At 41.6% G+C, this 20,292-nt stretch overlaps 3 protein-coding genes across 12 annotated transcripts in view; 1 reads left to right on the forward strand and 2 right to left on the reverse strand.

Annotated features, from left to right (window-relative positions):
* LOC135942077 (kin of IRRE-like protein 2) overlaps positions 1 to 7,651 on the reverse strand; it is a 160,992-nt gene extending 153,341 nt beyond the window's left edge. For 6 of the 9 annotated variants that reach the window (XR_010575045.1, XM_065488003.1, XM_065488000.1 and 3 more), the window contains exon 1: positions 7,441 to 7,651. Coding sequence is in view for 8 of the 9 variants with exons in the window: in XM_065488003.1 (XP_065344075.1) it covers positions 7,441 to 7,489 (49 nt within the window). In the remaining variant the exon portion in view is untranslated. The remainder of the gene's footprint in view (positions 1 to 7,440) is intronic. The other 3 variants (XM_065488004.1, XM_065488001.1, XM_065488006.1) reach the window with 1 other exon arrangement.
* A 2,909-nt stretch (positions 7,652 to 10,560) lies between these two features.
* wuho (tRNA (guanine-N(7)-)-methyltransferase non-catalytic subunit wuho) lies at positions 10,561 to 12,847 on the forward strand. The gene is made up of 9 exons (XM_065487872.1): positions 10,561 to 10,782; positions 10,844 to 10,900; positions 11,131 to 11,360; positions 11,424 to 11,515; positions 11,571 to 11,744; positions 11,809 to 11,972; positions 12,021 to 12,265; positions 12,322 to 12,409; positions 12,504 to 12,847. Exons 1-8 carry the CDS (start codon positions 10,706 to 10,708, stop codon positions 12,405 to 12,407), a joined length of 1,125 nt encoding a protein of 374 aa, XP_065343944.1. The 5' UTR covers positions 10,561 to 10,705; the 3' UTR covers positions 12,408 to 12,409; positions 12,504 to 12,847.
* Positions 12,584 to 17,624, reverse strand: verm (LDLa and CE4_CDA_like_1 domain-containing protein vermiform). Of its 2 annotated transcripts, none has more exons than XM_065487871.1 (7): positions 17,437 to 17,624; positions 15,752 to 15,884; positions 15,266 to 15,378; positions 14,405 to 14,554; positions 13,426 to 14,232; positions 13,222 to 13,337; positions 12,584 to 13,163 (listed from the first exon to the last, which is right to left on the reverse strand). In XM_065487871.1, the coding sequence occupies exons 1-7, from the start codon at positions 17,489 to 17,491 to the stop codon at positions 12,930 to 12,932; spliced, it is 1,608 nt and encodes a 535-aa protein (XP_065343943.1). In that variant the 5' UTR covers positions 17,492 to 17,624; the 3' UTR covers positions 12,584 to 12,929. The 2 variants fall into 2 exon arrangements, with proteins under 2 accessions (XP_065343943.1, XP_065343942.1); XM_065487870.1 differs by lacking the exon at positions 15,266 to 15,378 and adding an exon at positions 15,509 to 15,639.
* Between the last annotated feature and the right edge of the window lie 2,668 nt (positions 17,625 to 20,292).

Below are 20,292 nucleotides of genomic sequence, written 5' to 3' on the forward strand. Positions count from 1 at the left end.
CATATATGCATCGCCATCCATAACGGTGGCGAGAGCTGCTGAATTTTTTAATAGACGCCTCTCGTATAATGAGATGAATAAATTTTCAGATTAGGGCCAGAGATCTTCGCTAGTCGGCCGGCTGGATAGATGTAATTGATTTATTGAAAAATTGTTATCTCTGGTTTTTTATTTATACCGGTAGCCTTCACAGATTTATGAAGAAATACTGTAGCGCATGATGATTTATAGGTGGCCTTCAAAATTAAGAGATAAAGACGAAAGAGAAAAATTACTCTTTAAAGAGTAGAGGCCAGAAAATGAATTGGGACGCGTAGAGCAAGCAGGAAAAGCACAATGCTTTCGGACTGACAGCGAATTCTACTCTATAATTAACACATAAACTATACCCGATGAAAGAATGCTCTTAAGTAAATCGACTTTTCCTTGCTGCCTGCTCTTTCTCTCCTCTCTCTGGCAGGCTGGAACAAAGCGTGCAGCATTTTCCTCTCTCTCTCTCTCTTCAACAACTGCTGATGATAAAATGATTCGGCAACTGCAGCAGCAAGAATCGTGCACAGCTGGACCGAAAAGTTGAGATTATTCGTCGCTCTAATGGCAAAGGTGTGTTTGCGTGCGCTGTCTGTCTGTCGCTCGTACTAGCGCTCCCACCGATCTGGATTGGAATCAATTTTAATCTCTGGCGCAGTAAATCTAGATTAAGTTTGGGCTGCTGAGTGTGTTTGCCGCCGGTGTTTGCAGCTGACAAATGCAAATGTCTGATTCGGCAATTTGAATTACGGCAGCGGCCAGAGCTGTTTACCGCTCTGATCGTAAGTTAAGAGAGCAGGCAGCTTTGTGCTGCGTATACACACACAGCACCCGGCCATTATATCGTGGGCGGTTTGTCAACAATCTAAACTGTACCCAATTTCGCTGAGGGACACACACGAGGCAAAAAGCGCAACGCCGCCAAAATCAACAGTGAAGCCATACTATTCAATCTAAACCAATCACACAAACTAATTATCCCCTGCCTACTGTTAATTACAAATTGGTTTATATTTTTATTCTGATCATTGTGGACTTTGCCTGGCAATGGATTAGCGTAATTATTAACATTTGAATCGGCTATCACTCATTGTCGACATCAATCCCCGAATGATCTAATTTTATGCATTGCTAGTGACTAATGCCCGCAGCAAAAATGAGACGGAAAACGCTCGAACGCAGCCGAAACCACACGCCTGGCACGTCCAATTAAGATCGGTATCTGTGTGGCAAGTAGGAAATAAATCGCGTTCAACGGCGGATCAACTGCGTGATTCCTGACAAAAGACCGAAGGGTGTCATTCATACCCGCCGACAGCATGAAACTGCATCTTCTTGGCCCGTCACGTCATTACTCCTGCTCTTGCTCGCAAGGACCCCAGCTCTTTTGACTGCTGACGGATAATGCGAAAAACAAGTTTTACTGATTTGATAATATTTTTCATCTGCCAGCGTGCAATCAGCAAACAGAAAAGGGATGACGCAACCTCTCGGGCAGAAACAGCAGGCGAGGGGTGTTGGGCCGCGCGCTTTTTCTGATGAAACTGTCAAAAGTACGCGTGCAATCATTAATATCGAGCAGCATCTTTTCTGCACACAATGCATCAGTGGCTTGGGGGAGACGTCAGATTTGTACCGCGTTCTTGGTGGTTTTCCGTTTCACCCGGAATAAATATTCTTATGTGCGCCCTGTCGAGAAGCAGGGAGCAGGGAAATCTCTTATTATCAGTGGGAGCCAGCGCCCGATGGACTTTATTATAGACGCGGCAGTGATTTATATTTATCGTTTTGTCATTTGCCGTGGCAGAGAGCACTGCACTCTCCGCTTACTAGAAAAATAATCATCGAAACAGGCGCACAAGTGCCGGCCGGAAGGAAGTTTGAGAGATGGACGAGTTATTTTTTTTCTTCTGCGGAGCATCCGAGGATGACTCTCTGGGCAATGCAGTCCTTCTCCGTCCGTTCGTCGACATTCTGCAGTATTCAAGGCTAACGAACTTTTGATGAGCAATCTTAACGAACGGACATTAATTTGCCGTGCTTTACTGCGCCTTTTGGATGATTTCAGCAATTATAATTATCTCTCGCATAGTATACGAGCGGCGAGCGTGATGCTGGTGGCTTTTTTGGTCACTGCGGAACGACGATTGAACTCGCGGCTAGCGCGATATTATTGTAGTTGAAGCAGGAAGCATTGTTATTCAGACGAGACGCAGGCGTGCATTTCATTGTTTTGCGCCGTAAAACTCGGCTGCTCCAGCTCAAACTCAAGCATAATGGCCAAGAAAATTAATTCATCTGAGCACAATTACTGCTGCTGCTGAAAGGCGTGCGCGCAAGAAACTCATGAGTTTGCGAAGAACTGTGTGCGAGCGCGGCGCGTGCTGTTGCTTACTTACTTACTAGCTGACGTGATATCTGGCAATTAATCTCTCGAACTTACAACTCTGTTGGCACAATTAGCAGCCACGGTCATAATGGTCGCGCGGCAGGAAGAGATTACGAAATTCTGCATTTGTAATTACAATTAAACTCTCATCTAACCCACTTTTGGAGTCGTTAATATATGTGCCGATATGGCAAACGGGACTTTTTTGTTTGCTTTGCTGAAAGCGCTGAAAAGGGCATATTTCAAAAGTTTCCAGGCGTTGAATTAATATTTAAACCTTTTTTATGGAATTTCCAGGTCGCTCTATTTTCCAACACACAACAAAAAATCCAACGAGCGCAAAAGCTCACAAAAGGGGCACACACACACACACACACACACACACACACACACACACACACACACACACACACACACACACACACACGTCAGCGTGAATTTTATTTTGTTGATTCAAACGAACGCAAAAGGCATGGTTGAATTTGCATTTCCCCAGCTTCGCATGAAGGCAAATATCCGAGCGAGAGCAAAAGTAGTCTAGTTTCTTTGCAGATTGGGCGTGTGTGTGTGTGTGTGTGTGCGGCAGTGGAACCCTGCTGCTGCTGCTTTGCTGAAGTATAAATACGTACAAAGAGCACAATCACACAATGCAGCAGGTCTGAAATTAAACTTCCTCCATTTCTCGGCCCTAATAAAGTCTCGCGGCGCTGTGTGTTCCGCCTTGCCTGCTGCAAAGTGCGCCAGCCATGTAATCTAAATAAATAAACATTACTTATGCTCGGCAGACACACAAACTGCCGGCAGTTGGTAGATTTCTCTCGCTCTCGCGTATATCTATCTATTAATAATGACACACACGATAAAGACGCGAACACAATATGTTCCGTAATTCCGAAAATCTCATTTGTATTCCGCAGCGGCAACACTAATACGGCCACGGAGGAAGCTGCCAGCAAGGATATTATGCGCGGTCCCTTCTGCTTTCTTTCTCTCGTTCCGGCAATTCATTAGTAATTACATGCTTCAGCATTACAATGATCACCGGCCACGCGGTTCTCATTATTATTGGCAACTCAGTGTGATACAGTTACGGCGGAATCGCCACGATTTGCTCGAGTGACCTGGCTAATAATTAGATTGCACTCCGGGAATCTCCGCGGACGCGTGCATCTCAAACTACATTCTTTCCCGGTTTTCTTCTAAGGCATCTCAATGGGAGACAGACAGCCGAGTTTGTTTTTATGCAGCTTTGCACGACTGGCACATCAATCAAATGAAATTATAGTATAATGCCTTGAAATTAAGCTGTAAAAAGTAAAGTACCTTTTTTTCATTGTTTTCCACCAACATACCATAAAAATAGGCAATTTTTCATTTAAAACGTTCCCGGTGAGTAGTCTTTAGATTTTTTATTATAATTTGTAATTAATGTTAAAGTGATATTTCATCGCTTATATCATTAATTTATGTAATAAAACCACAGGCAGGGGGTGACTTTGACTCCTTTACGTGTGAGACTATATAAGGCGTCTCAGCTGATTATTTTTGGATTTCACCAAAATGAAGAAAGCTTTTATATTCTTAAATTACCGCCCAATTATCACGCTAAATGCTAGAACTGCAGGCACAGTTAAGTAAACAATAGAAAAAGCAATGACCTGCTCGCCACTGGTGGATGCTTTAATTTCATTACTATCGTGCTAGGCATCCCAAATATTAAAACGTTACGGTGGGGCTTCCGGCCGTTCAGGCTCAGGGAGCACCCCTGGCCCCGGCGAGCAGCGCGGCGGCGTTGCACACCTTCCGCCCTGTTTGCTCGAGAAATCACGACCGGCCGACAATTGCACCGACAGACAACATGTACGTTTGCCGTGTGCTTGTGTGCAGAGCGCGCGAGAGCAATTATTCCTCTCTCTCTCTCTCTCTCTCCTTCTCTCTCAACATTAGGAATGTATAATGTCTTACAGAATGAAATAAGGCGGAGAGGATGCGTGCGTTTGATTTATGGACTCGTGCGATTGAGAAATTCGTTTCGTCGGCCGCATAAATTATATAATGCCACTCACCGCGGTGAAACATTTTTAATTTTAAACTACCAGCGATTACACAAGGAAACTAGAACTGACTTGCTAGAATAGAAGGGAGCTATTCAAATTCACTCTATTTTGATTTATATAATGTTAACGTTGATGGAATTGTTTGGTTGTGTCACCCAGCATGCAAGAAGCTTGGTGATGACGCACATCGAAAGTAAACTTTAATAATTGGAAAGTCTTTTCTCAATTAAACATTACAATGGAGTTTACATTCAAAGAGCTTGATTAAACGCCCTGTCAAAGTTGACCTTGTTATAGTTTATTTTTTTATCATTTATTTTATCAGAGTTTGTATTTATTGAGTAAATTCAAATAATTCATTAAGTTTACTTTGCTAAACACTGTTATTTTACCATTAAATTTGGTTACATTTAAATCTGAACCTCTAATTAAAAATTCAAATACATTGAACAAACATGTATCAGTGGTTTGTTGAAATTTGATATCCCTTCATGATTAACAAAGGTGAAATTTAGATTGAATGACCAAAATACTTTTGCAACTACCTTGGCACAAATGCTACTATCATGAGCAGGATGCGGCACACAAATAAATTGTACAGCTTGTAATGTGTAAATACAGGAAAGTTGCAAATGAAACACGCTTGTGCGGGAGGTCCTCTCCATTGCTCATCCAGGAAAGTGAGCGTATTTAGTTAGATCATAATATTGTATTATAGAAACACACATATACATATACTAAACAATCTGGTTCGCATCGCTGCGTGCTTCCACTCGTTATGAAACGATAACAAACTTTCCAGTTGCGGAGCCGTAAATGATTTTCGTCAGAAAGTTTGCGAATGTAATTGGTTTTGCAATCGTTCATGTGATGATGCGCACGGGCTTATGGAAATCTTTTTGTTGTTGTTTTGCAGTGCCTAACAGATGTGTTCACCCGTACAAAGAACTTACATAGCTGGCGCCGCGCACACTTGCCCTATGAAATCTGACCCAACACACTAATTTAACCAGAGAGCACCATCAGCAGGAATTTCAACAGCTTTTTGTCCCCACGACACTCATGTGGTCACTTTCAAAGTATATAGCTCCTATCTGTTTACTTTTAATTAAAAACATTTAGTGTGGCACGCATAATGGCGGGTCAATTGGCACGCAACAATTTGATGGGAATTCTCGGTATGCAATTTCATTTGACAAATTTGCCCATGTGCGGAATTGTTCCAAACTTAACGTCTAAACATCATTTGGTTACAATAATATTAAATTATAAACATTCATTAATTTGAAACTTGTGTCCAGTGTTGTGCCATTTCAAAATATTGCCCTTCTGTTTACTCCATTTTCAACGTGGAAAATTGATGGATTTTAAATAGCATAGTATCATGTTCCGGTTTCTCTTTTAGTTTGAAAATTGAGAAATGGAAAAATCAGATTTACTCTTTTCTGGCCCAGATTGAAAACGTAAGGAGCGAAAACGCCTTTTCGCGAAAGGCAAATCCCAGAGGAGCGAGGTGGCGTAAGTACGCGTTTATTTTTGTGCACAATTCGCGTTCTTTCTCGTTTTATTTCCTCTTAGCGCGAACGAAAATCCGGGCGACGACGGCATTCGCGCGTCGGTCGGTTTTTGGTCGTCTCTCCGCAGGATTGGGCCCGAAAAGCTTTTAGCAGCATATTTCTAGCTTTTGCGGCTGTTTCTGCCTTCGAGTCAATTTTGTCAAGGGTTTCTCGATGGAGCCAGCTACATATCGAGGAGGCCGAGGGTAAATATTTGGCTAGTCGGTCGAGGGCGCACCAAGTGGCGATACATTTTCGCGCCGCATTATAACACCTAGTGCGGAAGGGTCCTCGGCTCGGTCAACAGGCCTCTAAATTAGATCTGCCGAATTAATAATCAGCAGGTCGGCCGGGGCAGCCACGTTTTGTTAAACTTATAGTTGAGACACGGCGTTTTCGTGTGCTAATATCAAAGGGTGCGACAAGAATTATGCAGCAGGATGGGGCTGGTGATTGGATTATCCAAATTAATATTGATACCGGCAGTTACAGCTGGTACATGGGTGCTGTCGGCGTCAAACCCAGACTTCCCGTCCTCCGCTTACTTGGGGATGCGAGAATTTGCTGAGTTGCCGCGTGCGAAATTAATTAATTGCTCCCATCGGATCTTCTGGACTGCGCTTCTCCACGCACGCCGGGAAACGGATCTGTTTTCAAACTTCTGCAGTTTGTATGGCTTTTACCACACGAGACACAAGTTAGCCCCTATTATAATCATGTTTATTTTCTCACTTAAAAAATTACAGCATGCATTTCTCAATAATCACAAAAAAATGACAAGTCAAGGGATGAAAAAAGTGAGAAAGGGCACCACTTCTGACACACACCGTGTTAAGACTTTGTGAAGAGCAAAGCCAAAATTGGCCCATACTAAAACACACAGTTAAATCACAGACTTCACTGATGTAAGACTTGCACAACGTAGCCCCTAGTAAGAAAAAGAATCAAGCCTCGAAAATTAAAAAAAAATATTTGATACAACAAACTGTTGGAATTCCCTTAAAAAACGAACGAGTACATTAGAGGACCTACTTGATACCTACGATTTGATTTTACTTTCTGTTAACTTGCATTTATTAATTGAAAATGAGTGATAACGATAACTCCTGTTTACAGGTTTTGATAGTGATACATGCTGGAGGAGTAAATTCTTTTTAGTATAAAATTTCACCATTAAGATTGCAAAACAACATTAACTTGCACAACAACTGTTGCAAATTCACGAGTAACAACTGGACAAAAAATTATTTGATGGAAAATGCTTTCGTATGTTTCAAGTTTCAATAAACCTTGCCTGATGGTTAATTATATAGTAAATCTTAAAACTTAATTTATTCAAAACAAAAATAAAAATGCCATAAAAACAATTTTTCTGAAACAACAAAAAGGCAGCATAAAGAGCACTTACCATGAAAGATGACAACGCCGATCAGCAACGACAAGCGGAATCGTCCCATCGTGTCAAGTAGTGCAGAGTGTCCTTTTTTCCGGCGGCCACAGCACTGCACTTATTCACCGCGCGGCACACAGTCCCCTTGCGAGCGAGCACGCGGAGCCGAGATACAACACACACTATGAGCCCTGAACGCGCCGGCCCTTCTGGCTTTGGCTTGGCCAGCGTGCGCTCTGCTCGGCTGCATCCTCTGCTCGCCGACGCCAGCACCACCTCGCAGAACACGGCGCAACCGGTGCTCTTCGCTCCTGCGTATCCTGCTCCTGCCTCCTGAACTGCCTATGCGATTGCGATTAAATAGGCAGGCTAATAAAGTAGAGTGTGATACGGCGTCAGCGAGCGAAATGTTTTTTGCTGGATTTTTCTGGTGCTTATAATAATAAAAATTAACCTTACTGGCAGAGAGACAGAAAGGTTCGCAAAAAACAGCATTTTTAGAAATACTCAATCCATTGCAAAAATATTTTAAACACATTTTTCCGAAACTTTCATTTTCATTGTAGATCATAAATCAAATGAATAATTTATTGTTGGATGGCGAAAAAAAAATTATTGTAAAAAATTAATTCCATTTTGTCATTGTTTTTACAAAAATAGTGGAACTCTTAAAACGAAATGCACAAATAGCTTAACGAGGTTATAGGAGGCGCACTGGCGTCGAGATTCACCGTTTGCAGGTTTTTGCACCTTACTGGCCTTTAGGGACAACTTGAATGGGAGATAATTGAGCATATCCGGGATCTGATATGGACTGGCGCTGCTTAATGTCAGATATGGCAAAAGGGGTGGTTAGTTAAGTGGCTCAAAATGCGCTCAAATAGCTCAACGGGCTTGGTTTACACAACCTTTTAAGCGGCCTTAGGGACAAATAACTGGCGTTTCAATCAAAGAATTCATTTCGGGGAGTTGAAATGATGGCCACATATATAAGGCCTAAGCTCCTCTATTTGTGGCTACTCGGGGCCCATGTTATCCGCTTGGCGGTGTTATTTGGTTAGGTTAAAAAATAGAGTTTTTCATACACGCTTTCAAATCTGTCTTGTTTATCGCAAATATATGAACCTTTCGGGAGTTAAATTTGGAATACGGAAAATCGGGAAAAACATAAACATGGTTTTTTCCTGTTATATTTTTTGCGCAAAGTAACTTTTTTGGTGCGGTTTTTCACTTTGCAAAATTGGCCAAACCTAAAAATAAATGCACTCGAGTTGCAATTTATAATTCAGTTCAAAAACTGCTTTTAATATTTACTGAAAAAATATGTACTGTTATTGATTTTAGGCAACTAACAGGGAATTGTCCTTTTTTTAACTTTGCTCAGCACATCCCGTGGACTATGAACTCACACTGGGTCTGAAATAACACCGCCAAGCGGATAATATGGGGCCCGAGTGGCCGCAAAGGAGCTTGTGCCCAATGTGGCCATCTTTTCGCCTCCCGCACCGAGGTCTTTTATTGAAACGCAAGACATTTGTCCCCAAAGCCGCTGGAAAGGTGCGCAAACCAGCCCGTTTAACTATTTGAGCCTTTTTTTGAGTCACTTAAATAACCTCCTCTAGCCATCTCTGACATTAAGCAGCCAGTACACAAATGCTTAAATATCTCCAATTGCGTTTATGAGAACCAACGTTCTACTTAAAAAACCTTGTTAGTGATAGATGATAATGAAAGCATGATGAACACAAGGATGTCATTTTTTTAGTTGATATTAAATGCAGCTCCCTTGGTATATAGTAAATTGATTACATCTGTATAGTACGTCGTACAGATGTAAAGAAAATTATTAGAGAACATTCATAATGGTAATGGTATTTCTTCTCTGCCGTCCTGGGAAGAACGGATAAATAAAATTAACCCGACAAGACAGCGTAGTATAGAGACTGGCGACTATAAGCAAATAATACAACAAAACAAATAATAGCAGGGAGTGGCAATGAAGTTTTCAAATGGAAATGAAAACGGAAATGCTGGAAATTAGAAAGTAAGTAAGAGTAAAAAACATCGATAGTTGGAACCGGAAGGGGGGAGTATATAATGAGCCTCTCCAAAAAAACCCTTCAAACTTTCAATTTATTGATCATCGATTCCATCAATTCATCAGACATCAAAATATAGACGGGACATGGCAACGCAACTCTAAATTTGTTTCAATTTTTTTTTTTTTTTTTGCTCTTTTTATCCCTGTCCGAGGACCGGAGGACCGGGAAGGGCGCGCACTGCACTAGCACGAATGCTGAAACCTGGGTCCCAATAACACCGCGAACGGATAACATGGGCGCACCAGGCCGCACAGGGACCCAGACCACTGAAGGGCCACTTGCCTCCGCACCGAGGACTGCATTGAAACGCTAGACATTTGTCCCGTGAAGCCAAATCACGCATGCTGGAAAGGTGCAAACCAGCAAGTAGCGAGTCGGCGCCGGTGCGCCTCCCAGCCCGTTGAGCAATTTGAGCAATTCGAGTCACTAAACTAACCACTTTTTGCCATTTCTGACATTGGGTAGCCAGTATTAGATCTCCGAACTGCTCAAATACCTCTCATTGCTTTGACACTCCTGAGAGTGCCTTAACAATGCGAGCCAACGGGCTGGTTATCATCCAATTAAACGTGGAAAAAAATCTGAAAAAATTGAACACAGGGAAAATAAAAAACGGCGGAGAAAATTGCATGTAATTTAATGGAAAAATAAACAAAATTGATCAACAATGATGCTTAAATTTTACTTGTAATAAATTTTAGTAATATTGATAGTTAATTGATATTAATAATAATATTGATAAAATATTATTATTACATAAATATTCTAGTTTAATTTAATTTACTTTTTCAGCATTAGCTTTGGCCACATTACATTGTTTAAGAGATGATGCAGTTGACAATTTTAAAAAAAAAATAATGTGGAATTATTTAATTTTTTGCTTAGTTTTAAATTTAATACAATCTCTGTTCGCACAGTTTAAGAGTGCAGGAATGAGTGCATGCAAGACCATCCTTTACTGCTTGTATTAGTCTACTTTTGGGTTCGCGGGTCTAGTAGTTATGAATGTCTGCAAAAGGTGGCAGCTGTGATTCTGGTTGAGTGTTTACAAACATCAGGGATCGCCCAGTACCCACGTGTGCTTCGCACCAGAGTTGATATTACTTCTTGTTATTCTTCCTTTTTTATTCAAGTTTCAAACATTTTTTACCCTTTACTTTTCTTCCAACAAATTCAAAAGGATGGCATCTATCACGGGAAACAAGGAAATGCTGGCTGTCTCAGGAGGAAATTCCGTGTACCTTTTAGAAAGGAAAAAGTAAGGCAGTACCCAAGTTGTTTGGTGTTTGTTTTTAACTATAAGAATTGTGAATTTTAAGTGGATCGTTGCAAACTCTGGAACCTCCCGTAGAAGATATTAAGATTACAACAAAAAAGTGAGCTTTTTCAATTTATCTAATTGATTTTATCATGGTGGTGACTCAATATACGTCCAGATTCAATGAGTGGCCATCCACATGCCAAAATCCTATTCATGCCAAGACGAACAACTTTTCTTAAGTGAACACTAACCGAAAAAGTACATACCTGGACGCTAACTGATTCATAACTATGCCATAATAATTTAAATAGCGTTTTCTAAAAAAAATTATTTTACTCTTGGAAGGGTCCCAAAAAAGGGAGAAACAAGTTCTGAGCATGCAGATAAACACATGGCTTGTGCGGCCTTGTCATCGTGTGGTAGATACTTGGCCCTTGCCACATGTCGAGGCACAAAGAGTCTACTCATCTGGCAATTGGAGGGCCAGACATGGAGCCTCATCAGCCAGAGACCCATTGGCAGAGCGGCGAGTAAAATCAGATTTACTAACTCCGCATCAAGAGTGCTGATTGCTGGTAAGAAATTAAATTACCTGAGTAAAAACAAAAAGTGTATAATGGCTATTGTATAAAATGCAGACAAGGCGGGAGATGTGTACTCATTCTCTGTGACTGAACCGACGAAAGAGAAAGAGTGGTTGTTGGGTCACATTGCTATGCTGTTAGATGTGGTAAGGTTAGAACTTTATAGCTGATAAAGTATATTTAGATCCCTGTTGTCCACAGACAGTTTCTGATGATGAAAAGTACATCATATCTTGTGACCGGGATGACAAAATTCGAGTTGCGCGCTTTCCAAACTGCTACAATATAAATTCATACTGTTTGGGCCATACTTCGTTTGTCACAAGTCTCTCATTCCTTCCTCACAACCTCTGCATTCTTGTATCCAGCTCAGGGGTGAGTACATCACATAAACTGCATCGATTTTCATCACATAATTGTCTTTATCTCCTCTGCGCAGGACGGCTGCATCAAGCTGTGGAAGTATCTTGAGGGCAAAGAATTATTGAGCATTCCTATAAATAAATATGTACCAGCGTTGGATGGTGAAATTCTTCCTATTAAACAATGCTCTGTCTTTCAAGTATCACCTGAGGCATCACTCATGAGCGTTTGCATTGGAAGGTAGATTGATATTTTCCTAAAATATGTGGTCACTAAAGCAATTTTTAGCTCATCAAAATGCCCCATATTTAAAATTGACGGAACTGACAATTTGCAAGTCAAACTTTTGTGCACAATCGGCTCAGAAGATCAAGAGGTGTGGTGCACTCAATTTACTAAGGACAATTCCATGCTGTTGATGAAAAACAACAAAATGCGACCAGTTGAGGTTTGGTCTTGGGACGAGAATTACGACTTCCTGTTAAATCAAAATGAGACTGAGCTCTATGAAAAGCATTCGGATACTTTTCAAGGTAATCTCTATCTGCAATTATCAACCAACCATTTCATTAATTTTTGTGCATTTTAGAATGTTTCTCTTGCCCATCCATTCCTTCAATGCTGTACAGGAAGAATTATGACGAGCCTGCAGATAAGGTCAAGAAACACAGCTAAAAGTAAGAATGTTTTTTTTTAGCCAGACAAATTTTAGTTATCAGCGCACTAATCATTATAAATAATCAAAGAGGTAATTTCCCTTTTTTATTTCAGCCTCAAATCAGCTCATCATTTATTTATTGAGGAACCTTTTTGTATTTTATACCCAATAAAAGGGAAAAAGAAAAATATAATTACAATTTGTCTACATTTTTTTATTATCACGCACTTCACCACATTGGATAAGAAGCGCTGGCTCCTTATTTATAATTTGGCAATGGCAAGGAAGACGACAATCGACAAATTATAAATTATAATTCGCAATCCTTTTTCAGCAAGAAGCAATGCTTTCCTTCATGCAAAAAGCATACTTTGCTACTTTCTTCGGTCGATAGTTAACAGATGCACACATTTTTGTCAATTTACTTAAATAACAAATCCTCACTTAACCTTTTTGTTGTTTTGGAGAAAAACAGAAAATATATTTACAAAAAGAGAGATTTCTCTCTGTAATAGGTTAGGTTAGGTTTGCCAGTAAATTTATCGACGCTTGTTGAAACCGTCGCCAGTAGGATCGAGGACCCACGGGTAGTTGTTGGGGCACTCCATGCAGGTGAACAGTCGCAGGGTCTCTCCAGGAAGCTCCCTGGTGGTCAGGGGGCAAGCATTGGGCAGAGAACAGAAAGGCTGTCCCTTAACATCGCACTTCTCCTTCCACTCGGAGAAGTCGCGCAGACCAGTCAGCTCGGTGGGGTTCTGCATCCATTGGATCACCTAAAACAGAAATATCAGTCAGATTGTGTTGAAAAAAAAATCTAAAAATATAACATACCTGAAGGTTGGTAACAAAGTAGACGTCGTTGCGGTCAAGCATTTCTTCGATGAACTTGATCAGTTCCTCCTTGTATTCCTTCTTGCTCTTCAGCCAAGAAGCGGTGAAGTGAAGACCTGTAAAATAAGGATGGAAATTAAGTTAGCTAAAAATATTCCAAGAGTTGAACTTTAATGCGATGATGAAATTTTCGACTGCACTCACCAAGAGGAGCCCTGTTGCTGTTGAAGTGGCGGTTGAAATTGTGGCGAAGGAGTCTGCCAAATTGGTCTCCGCTCTGGATGTTGGAGCAAGAGTCGACCATGTGACAACCGGGAAGGGACTCGTCAAAGGAGGGGTCGTCTCTGCGATCAAGCTCGTTCATCACGATCTCCCAGACGGGGTGGCTCTTGCTGGGGCAGTTCTGGGCGTTACCGTTGCACTTGTGGGGCATGCGGAAGTAGAGAGTGTACGGCCAGATGGGCACGCGGCTCAGGGAGGCGGTGATGGAGGCGTCGTAGACGAAGAACTGATCAGCCATCATCTCGAACTGTTTGTTGCCGCCGACGCGCAGGTACGGGGCCCTGACGCCGATGATGCTGCCGTCGGAGATGTTAGCGAAGCGCTCGATGATAAGGCGGCCGCCGGCCATCTCGGCCAGCCAGTCGTCGTAGCTACCAGAGGTCCAGTACTTAGGGTCGTCGCGGTGCGTGAGCGAGAAGACAGCGATTTCGTGGCCGCGACGATGCAGGTCCTGCACGGCCGAGTAATTGGTGTACTTGTGGTTCATGAAGAAGGTGCCCTTGATCTGGCAACCGTTGGGGTTCTGGCGCTGCCCGTTGAAGATCTCCTCGTACAGATCGATGTTGTCGATGTTGATGGCGCCGTTGAAGGTCAGGGTGATCATCTGGGGCACCTGGTTGGGCTCGATGCTGCCAGGGATGCGGGTGCCGTCAGCAGAACAGAAGCAGTCGGGCAGCTGGCACTGAGACTGGTCGCAGTCAGGGGCGCGATTGGGGTCAGTTTCGACAGCTGTTTGGGCATCAAAATATTTTCAAAAATTTCAAGGAGAGAATAATTTTAATTTTTAGTTTGAATTTTCCACTCTTAACTTGTCTTTTATGTGCATGAAATGGATGAAGGATTTTGTTATTGAAATTTGATTTTTTATAAATAATTGTAAATCATTTTGGTATTAACGTACAGCAAGAATTTTCATCAGAACCATCCTTGCAGTCGGGGGTGTCGTTACAGAAGAGATCCTTGTTGATGCACTCGCCGTTTCCGCAGCTAAGCTTGCCATCAGGACAGATGGGCTCGTCCGTCTTCAGATTGGGAAGTATTTTGCGGGGCTCTGCGTTGGGAAAATTGTGTGTGATTTTGTGTTTTCGGTTACAGAAACGAAAGTGGGTTAGAATGAAAGAGTAATAGAGACAGATTGACAAGAATTTCTTCTGTATTGGTGATTGTATTTGTTTCCTCTCTGTACACTAACAGGCTTTCAAGAATTTTACCACAGCTACCACTGACAGAGAATTTTCGGAAGAGTTTTCACCAACACACGAGAAATTTATGAGAAACTTAAATCTATCATATTTTATACGGGTGATTAGATGAGATATAAAAGCATGAGAGTCAAAGTTTTGTGGCCAACACCAGTGTTTAAATGCGTTCATGCAAACAAACTAGCATGTAAAACTAGCGCATGTGGAAATGAAACTACAGAAGCATGGGTTGATAGAAATGAGTCGAAAGAAAAAGGTAGATGAAAATTTGAAAAGACAGACATTGAAGGATAATGACAATAATAATGTTGGGAATGGGTGGATAAATTTCATTGCGCTATATTTACATTTAGTGAGGTGCTAAAAAAGCGTCTACTTTACTTTGACCTCAAGTCCCGATCAAAGGGTGAAATCAAGCGAATATAATTTTCGGCTTTATTTTATCCTTTGATTCCTTTCTGCACCAGTCACCAATTCAAACTGCTAAAGTTACAACTCTTAAATATTAAAAGTGCAACCGTCCATTTAACCAACTACTGCTCTTTGGTGACCAGACTTACTCTCGAGACGGTTGCAATTCTGAACTTTTGCTTTCCAATCGCAAGTTTGTCTATCAATATCAAACGCTAAGCCACTGGGGCAAGAGATTTGTTTAAGGCCGGATTTGGTACATCTGCAAACAGCGAACAGACGAGTGGGGTATTAGACAAGGGCAATGATTTCGGGTCCTAGAGTCGCGAGTTCGCCCAAAGTGTCTTTGTTCCGGCGACGCAAAATCGTGACTCTACGATCCCATGACTTACTCTCGACTTGTCTACAGTTCTTGACATTGGTCTTCCAGTCACAAGTTTGTCTTTCAATGTCAAAGGCGAGTCCGGTCGGACAACGCACTCCAGCTAAACGTGTGCCTATGTTACCGTCAGCTTTGTCGCACCTAGGTTTCCATTTACAAAAAAAATCTGTTACATGCCAAAGTTTCAAAGGCATATATACAGTAAAAAAATATATGGCCGGAAATTTGTTTCTCTTAATGAATTTGATAATACCTGACAACATCCCTGCAGTCTCCGTCAGTGGTGAGACGGAAGTACTCATCAGGAGGCCTGTTTTCGCACAATTCTTCTACGCTCTTCTCTTCGGTTTCATCTTCGTCGTTCTGCCTCTTGAGCCTAGCGCATTCTGCAAGATAAAAAATCAGTATGTCAAAAATTGTGCTTTGTGGAGAGCCCCTGCTAATGAGTGAGCACGCAACCCGCACAACGTGCTTGAGTTCGTGTTACATATAAGAGTAAAAAAATTTTCAGTAAAAAAACGTCATTTTTGATTGCGGTTTGATCAGATCTAAGAACTTACAGCAAATTTTCCGTGCGAAAGAATAATTTTGTGATTAATCGATTTTGCAATTTTTTTCTTCCAATATTTGTGGTTATTCTTGTAAACATTTCAAAATTTGTTGTACTTTGAAACATAAATAAATTTGCATACTATTGGGAAAGCATATTCCATTGAAATGCTGGATTTTAATCTTTTTGATTAGTATTCCCACAGTCTGAAGAAATGTGAAAACAAAGCCCAGCTATAAATAGAGGTGTCGACAAAGGCAAATTAACTGCCGTAATTCAAACGCCTTAAATAACCACTCAGCATGTTTCCTGCATGGCCTTTCTTTCATTCTTTCTCTCCTCAGAACGGCCTTAGCATTTCTCCCACGATCGACCGCGATTCTTTCAGAGCTGCATTTCCATTTAAAATCGGCAGAAAGACTTTTCTCCAGCCGGTCTTTCCAAAAGCGACCGCAATCGCGGCTCTTGAAACCCGACCGCTCGCTGCAGGAGAGATGGCCCCGATGTGCTGACCTTTATTTTAATAACTCTTTCACTCTCTTAGCCCGAGGCGCACTTCTCTCTACCTGATCTCCCCGCCCCTTTCCCTTTCTACCTAATGTGATAGGGCATGGCTCTGATCACCGCAACTAATTATTCCGTACTGACAGACACGCCTTGCTCCTATATTACGATACACAAAAAGAGGAACTGCTGAGAGTGAGCGTAGAAAGTTGCAATAATTGTAAATCGATCTCGAGGCTGTCGGTTTGCGAACGGCAATCGAGCACTTTCAGGAAGTGCGCGCTTAATTAAAGATTGAATGAAAATCGGCTGAAATTCGCGACGCCGTCTACTATATTTGTGGCGCAGATGCACACTTGATCCTCTCGCAGGAGCAGAGTGTTGCTGCGCGAGATAAATGGATCGAGAAAGGCGAGTGTGTGAAAGCGGTTTGAGTAAGTGAAACCGACCCTATAAACCTACTTATTAGTGCCGAGATGCCGCTCTTTCTCTCCTATTCGGTGTGAGAGGATTTGGCGAAAGGAAGAAAGAGAGAGGATGTGCAAGAGTATTAACTTTGCTGCTGCCAAAATCCGCACTTCCCTTTTTAAAAATTCATACATATTTTCAACACTTGTAAAGCAACACAATGCAATCTCTTATACAATGGACGGAGATACAATCTGCTTCATTTTCATTCTTCAAAGCAAGTCTTGAGATAAAAAAAACTTGCGCAAGTCTTTCACAAAAATTAACCTATTTTATTCCTGAGAAAAATTAAAATAGCAAAGTTTAAAGATATTCTCTCTAAAACTCGATTTTACTTTAACTGACAGCAAATGAGGACAGAATTAACATTTACCGAAAAAAATGCAAACTCTCAAAATTAGTAATTTCATTCTTACCTGAAGTGACAAGAAGGGCTATGCAAATTGCAGCAAATGCCAAGCGGGACGTCATTTTGTGCCGGACGACCTGGCAGTTGTGCTCAGTTCTTGAAGTGTTTCTTGTCTCGCGCGTACCTTGTGCTCTGCGAGACCTGCTGCGGAGACGAAAGCTCTGAGCGTTAAGAAGGTGCAACGCCTAATGCCTAGCCTATATATTTATACTAGGCGTCGATGCGCATGCGCTGACTCTCTTCTGCCACCCTGAGCCTCCTGCCCTGCGCCCTTTCCATCACGTAGTGCCCTCAAGTGAGTCTTCTCCACAACTCTCACATCCACGGTTGATTTTTATGTGAGATAGCAAGAAAGAGCTGATCTGATTTTTCTTGTCGTGATGCGTGTGTGCGACTTCTTTACTAGTATTGGCCGACTTTAATTTGCGGTTTCCATCTATTTAATAGATTTAATGGGCGAAATTGGGCGACGAAAACAAAAGTTTGCTGGTTGAATTTCACTTTTACTTGTCACTCAGTCGCAGCCACTGTAATTTTCTAATTAGTTACGCCTCAATAACTATTTTATAAGTAAAAGTTGTACCGCTTTAAAAGAGGTTAATAACTGTATTTGCATTAGCAATCATTGGAAAAGTCAAGAAGTTCCATTTAATATTACATAAACCTCTGAATTTTGTTATGGATTAATGCGAAACGTAAGATTTATCATGCTTTATTGCGTCGTTACGAGGTTATTTATAACTGATTTCATAAAATTGTTATACCTATATATAGTAGCTACTCATACCAACGATAAACTGCCGATCGTGGATGTATTATTGATTCTATCGGTTTAAAGTAAATCCTACATTCTAATTCTATTCGAATTGATTTGCCTTTCAGATGGAATAATTCACGAACAATATTTGTCCCAAGCTCCCATTTAGTAAAATGAAATTTCTATTCTTCTTAATATTTTAAGGAGCAGCGGTTGCCAATCGAAACGTGCTGTTGTTGTCAAATAATTGACCTACCTTAAAACATGACATTTAGAGTAATGAACAATAATTACGTGCAGCGGATTGCGAGCACGTTCATCCACATTTTGATTTCAAAGTCGGCCTGTAACCAACCTACAAACCTTAAATTAAAAAGGAGGATGCTGCCGCTTTTTAAAGCACCAACGCACACTCTCCATCACCTTTCTTATCCATTTTGCAGACGTATGTAGTATTATTTGCACTTGCAGAAGGTCTGTTCCCATCACTTTTTACCTCATTTCCAACGCAACGCACTAGCTGCCGCCGGCGCCGTTGCGGCAAGTCCATTCAACCCGAAATGAAATTTGGCACGAGAACAATCTGAAGACATGTTACGAAACGCCAAATTCTATACACTGCTTTTGATGTCAATCTTTGAGTAATCGCGTGTTGTTCGAGAAATGGCTGTTGTGATCGATAGAGCAAACAAACTCCTTTCCCCGAAGCCGACTCACGCACGTCCAAAAATTCAAGGATTTGGCCGATTCTGTTGGGACGGAGCCATAACGTAGTCTTGTTTGCAATTTTTGTGCGTATGCTCGCACGCACACCTTCCATTTTACAAACTGGCGACCCGTTCAGGCAGATGTGCTGCAGGGTGGAGAGTTCAGGGAAAGTTGACTGCGAGATGCCGACTGATATCTGCAGTCGCGTCTCTCGATTTTCAAATGCCGTTACACGTGGTTCGGATTTGGGAGCTTTTCACGGAAGGCCACCGCTTTCGAGCCAACAGGGATTACGTTCGGACCGCCCTCGAGGAAAATAAGTCGGCGATTCGTGATCGGATGCGATGCTAATCGGGTTCTTTTGTCTCCAAGTACAAATTTCCCCTCTGGACCGAATAAGGTCGCGACCTGGTACCCTGAATATAAGCGAGAGTCGCCGCGGTATTTTGTATGTGCGGCAGGCAAGCCAGTCGGCCGGCTGGTGCGCACACCGCGTGGCTTATTTAGTGTTGAAAAAGAAACGAGTTTAAAGAACCCGTTCTCGATCACATCAGAGTAAAAGTAAAAAGGTCACAAAAATTTGTAAATTAAGGATTATAAAAGAATGAGAGGAAAAAACTCGTTTGACGTATGCCGTGTGTGTTCGAGCGTATCTGTCGGGCACATGCCTCTGCGATTGCATACACTCGGCATGCAGTTGTATAGACAAGCCATTATTCCCGACACCGGTCTGCCTAATTTGCTAAATTATGCGAGAGGTCCACTTAAGTTTTGCCAACACACGATCGAAAGCCGTGTTTCGGATTGAACTCGCCTTTTATTGGCCACTTTGCGGCGAAAACACTGAAGTTTCTCAATTTTTTACGATTGCGTTAACTCATTCATGTTGGGTCATTTTGCATTATTGTGTTCTGCTGGGTGGCGATTACACCTCTATTACAGAGTGCCGCTTTGCAAAATAAAACTGGTACCTCCAAGATAGAAACAAGGAAACGCCGAGTTTTTTTTATTAAACAGAATCGCAAATAAGTCGAAGCTTGGAAAATAAACTAACTGTTTTTCTGCTAGTTATTCATCACTTTGTGATATATTGTAGAAAATAATTTTTTCCATTTTCCCCTTGTGAAAATCTAAAATTTGCATTGTGCAAATTTTTTTCGTTAAAATTGCTATTTTCCGCCTCAATTTCTCTAAGGATTTTAATTTGTTTGAGATCTATCCAAAAAAATATTAACCTAAATTAGTTCCATTAGTCGGTTTCCTTAACAGAGGATATCGACTTGAATTACGAGACGGCGCTTTTACTACAAATCTTAACTTAATACGATCGTATTTGCAAGGAAACGGCTATTCTCTCATTGCACATTCTTGTCTTCAGCTTGTCTTTTGCCATTTTAC

Source organism: Cloeon dipterum, chromosome 4 (genome assembly GCF_949628265.1).
Source record: "Cloeon dipterum chromosome 4, ieCloDipt1.1, whole genome shotgun sequence".
Classification (NCBI taxonomy): Eukaryota; Metazoa; Arthropoda; class Insecta; order Ephemeroptera; family Baetidae; genus Cloeon; species Cloeon dipterum.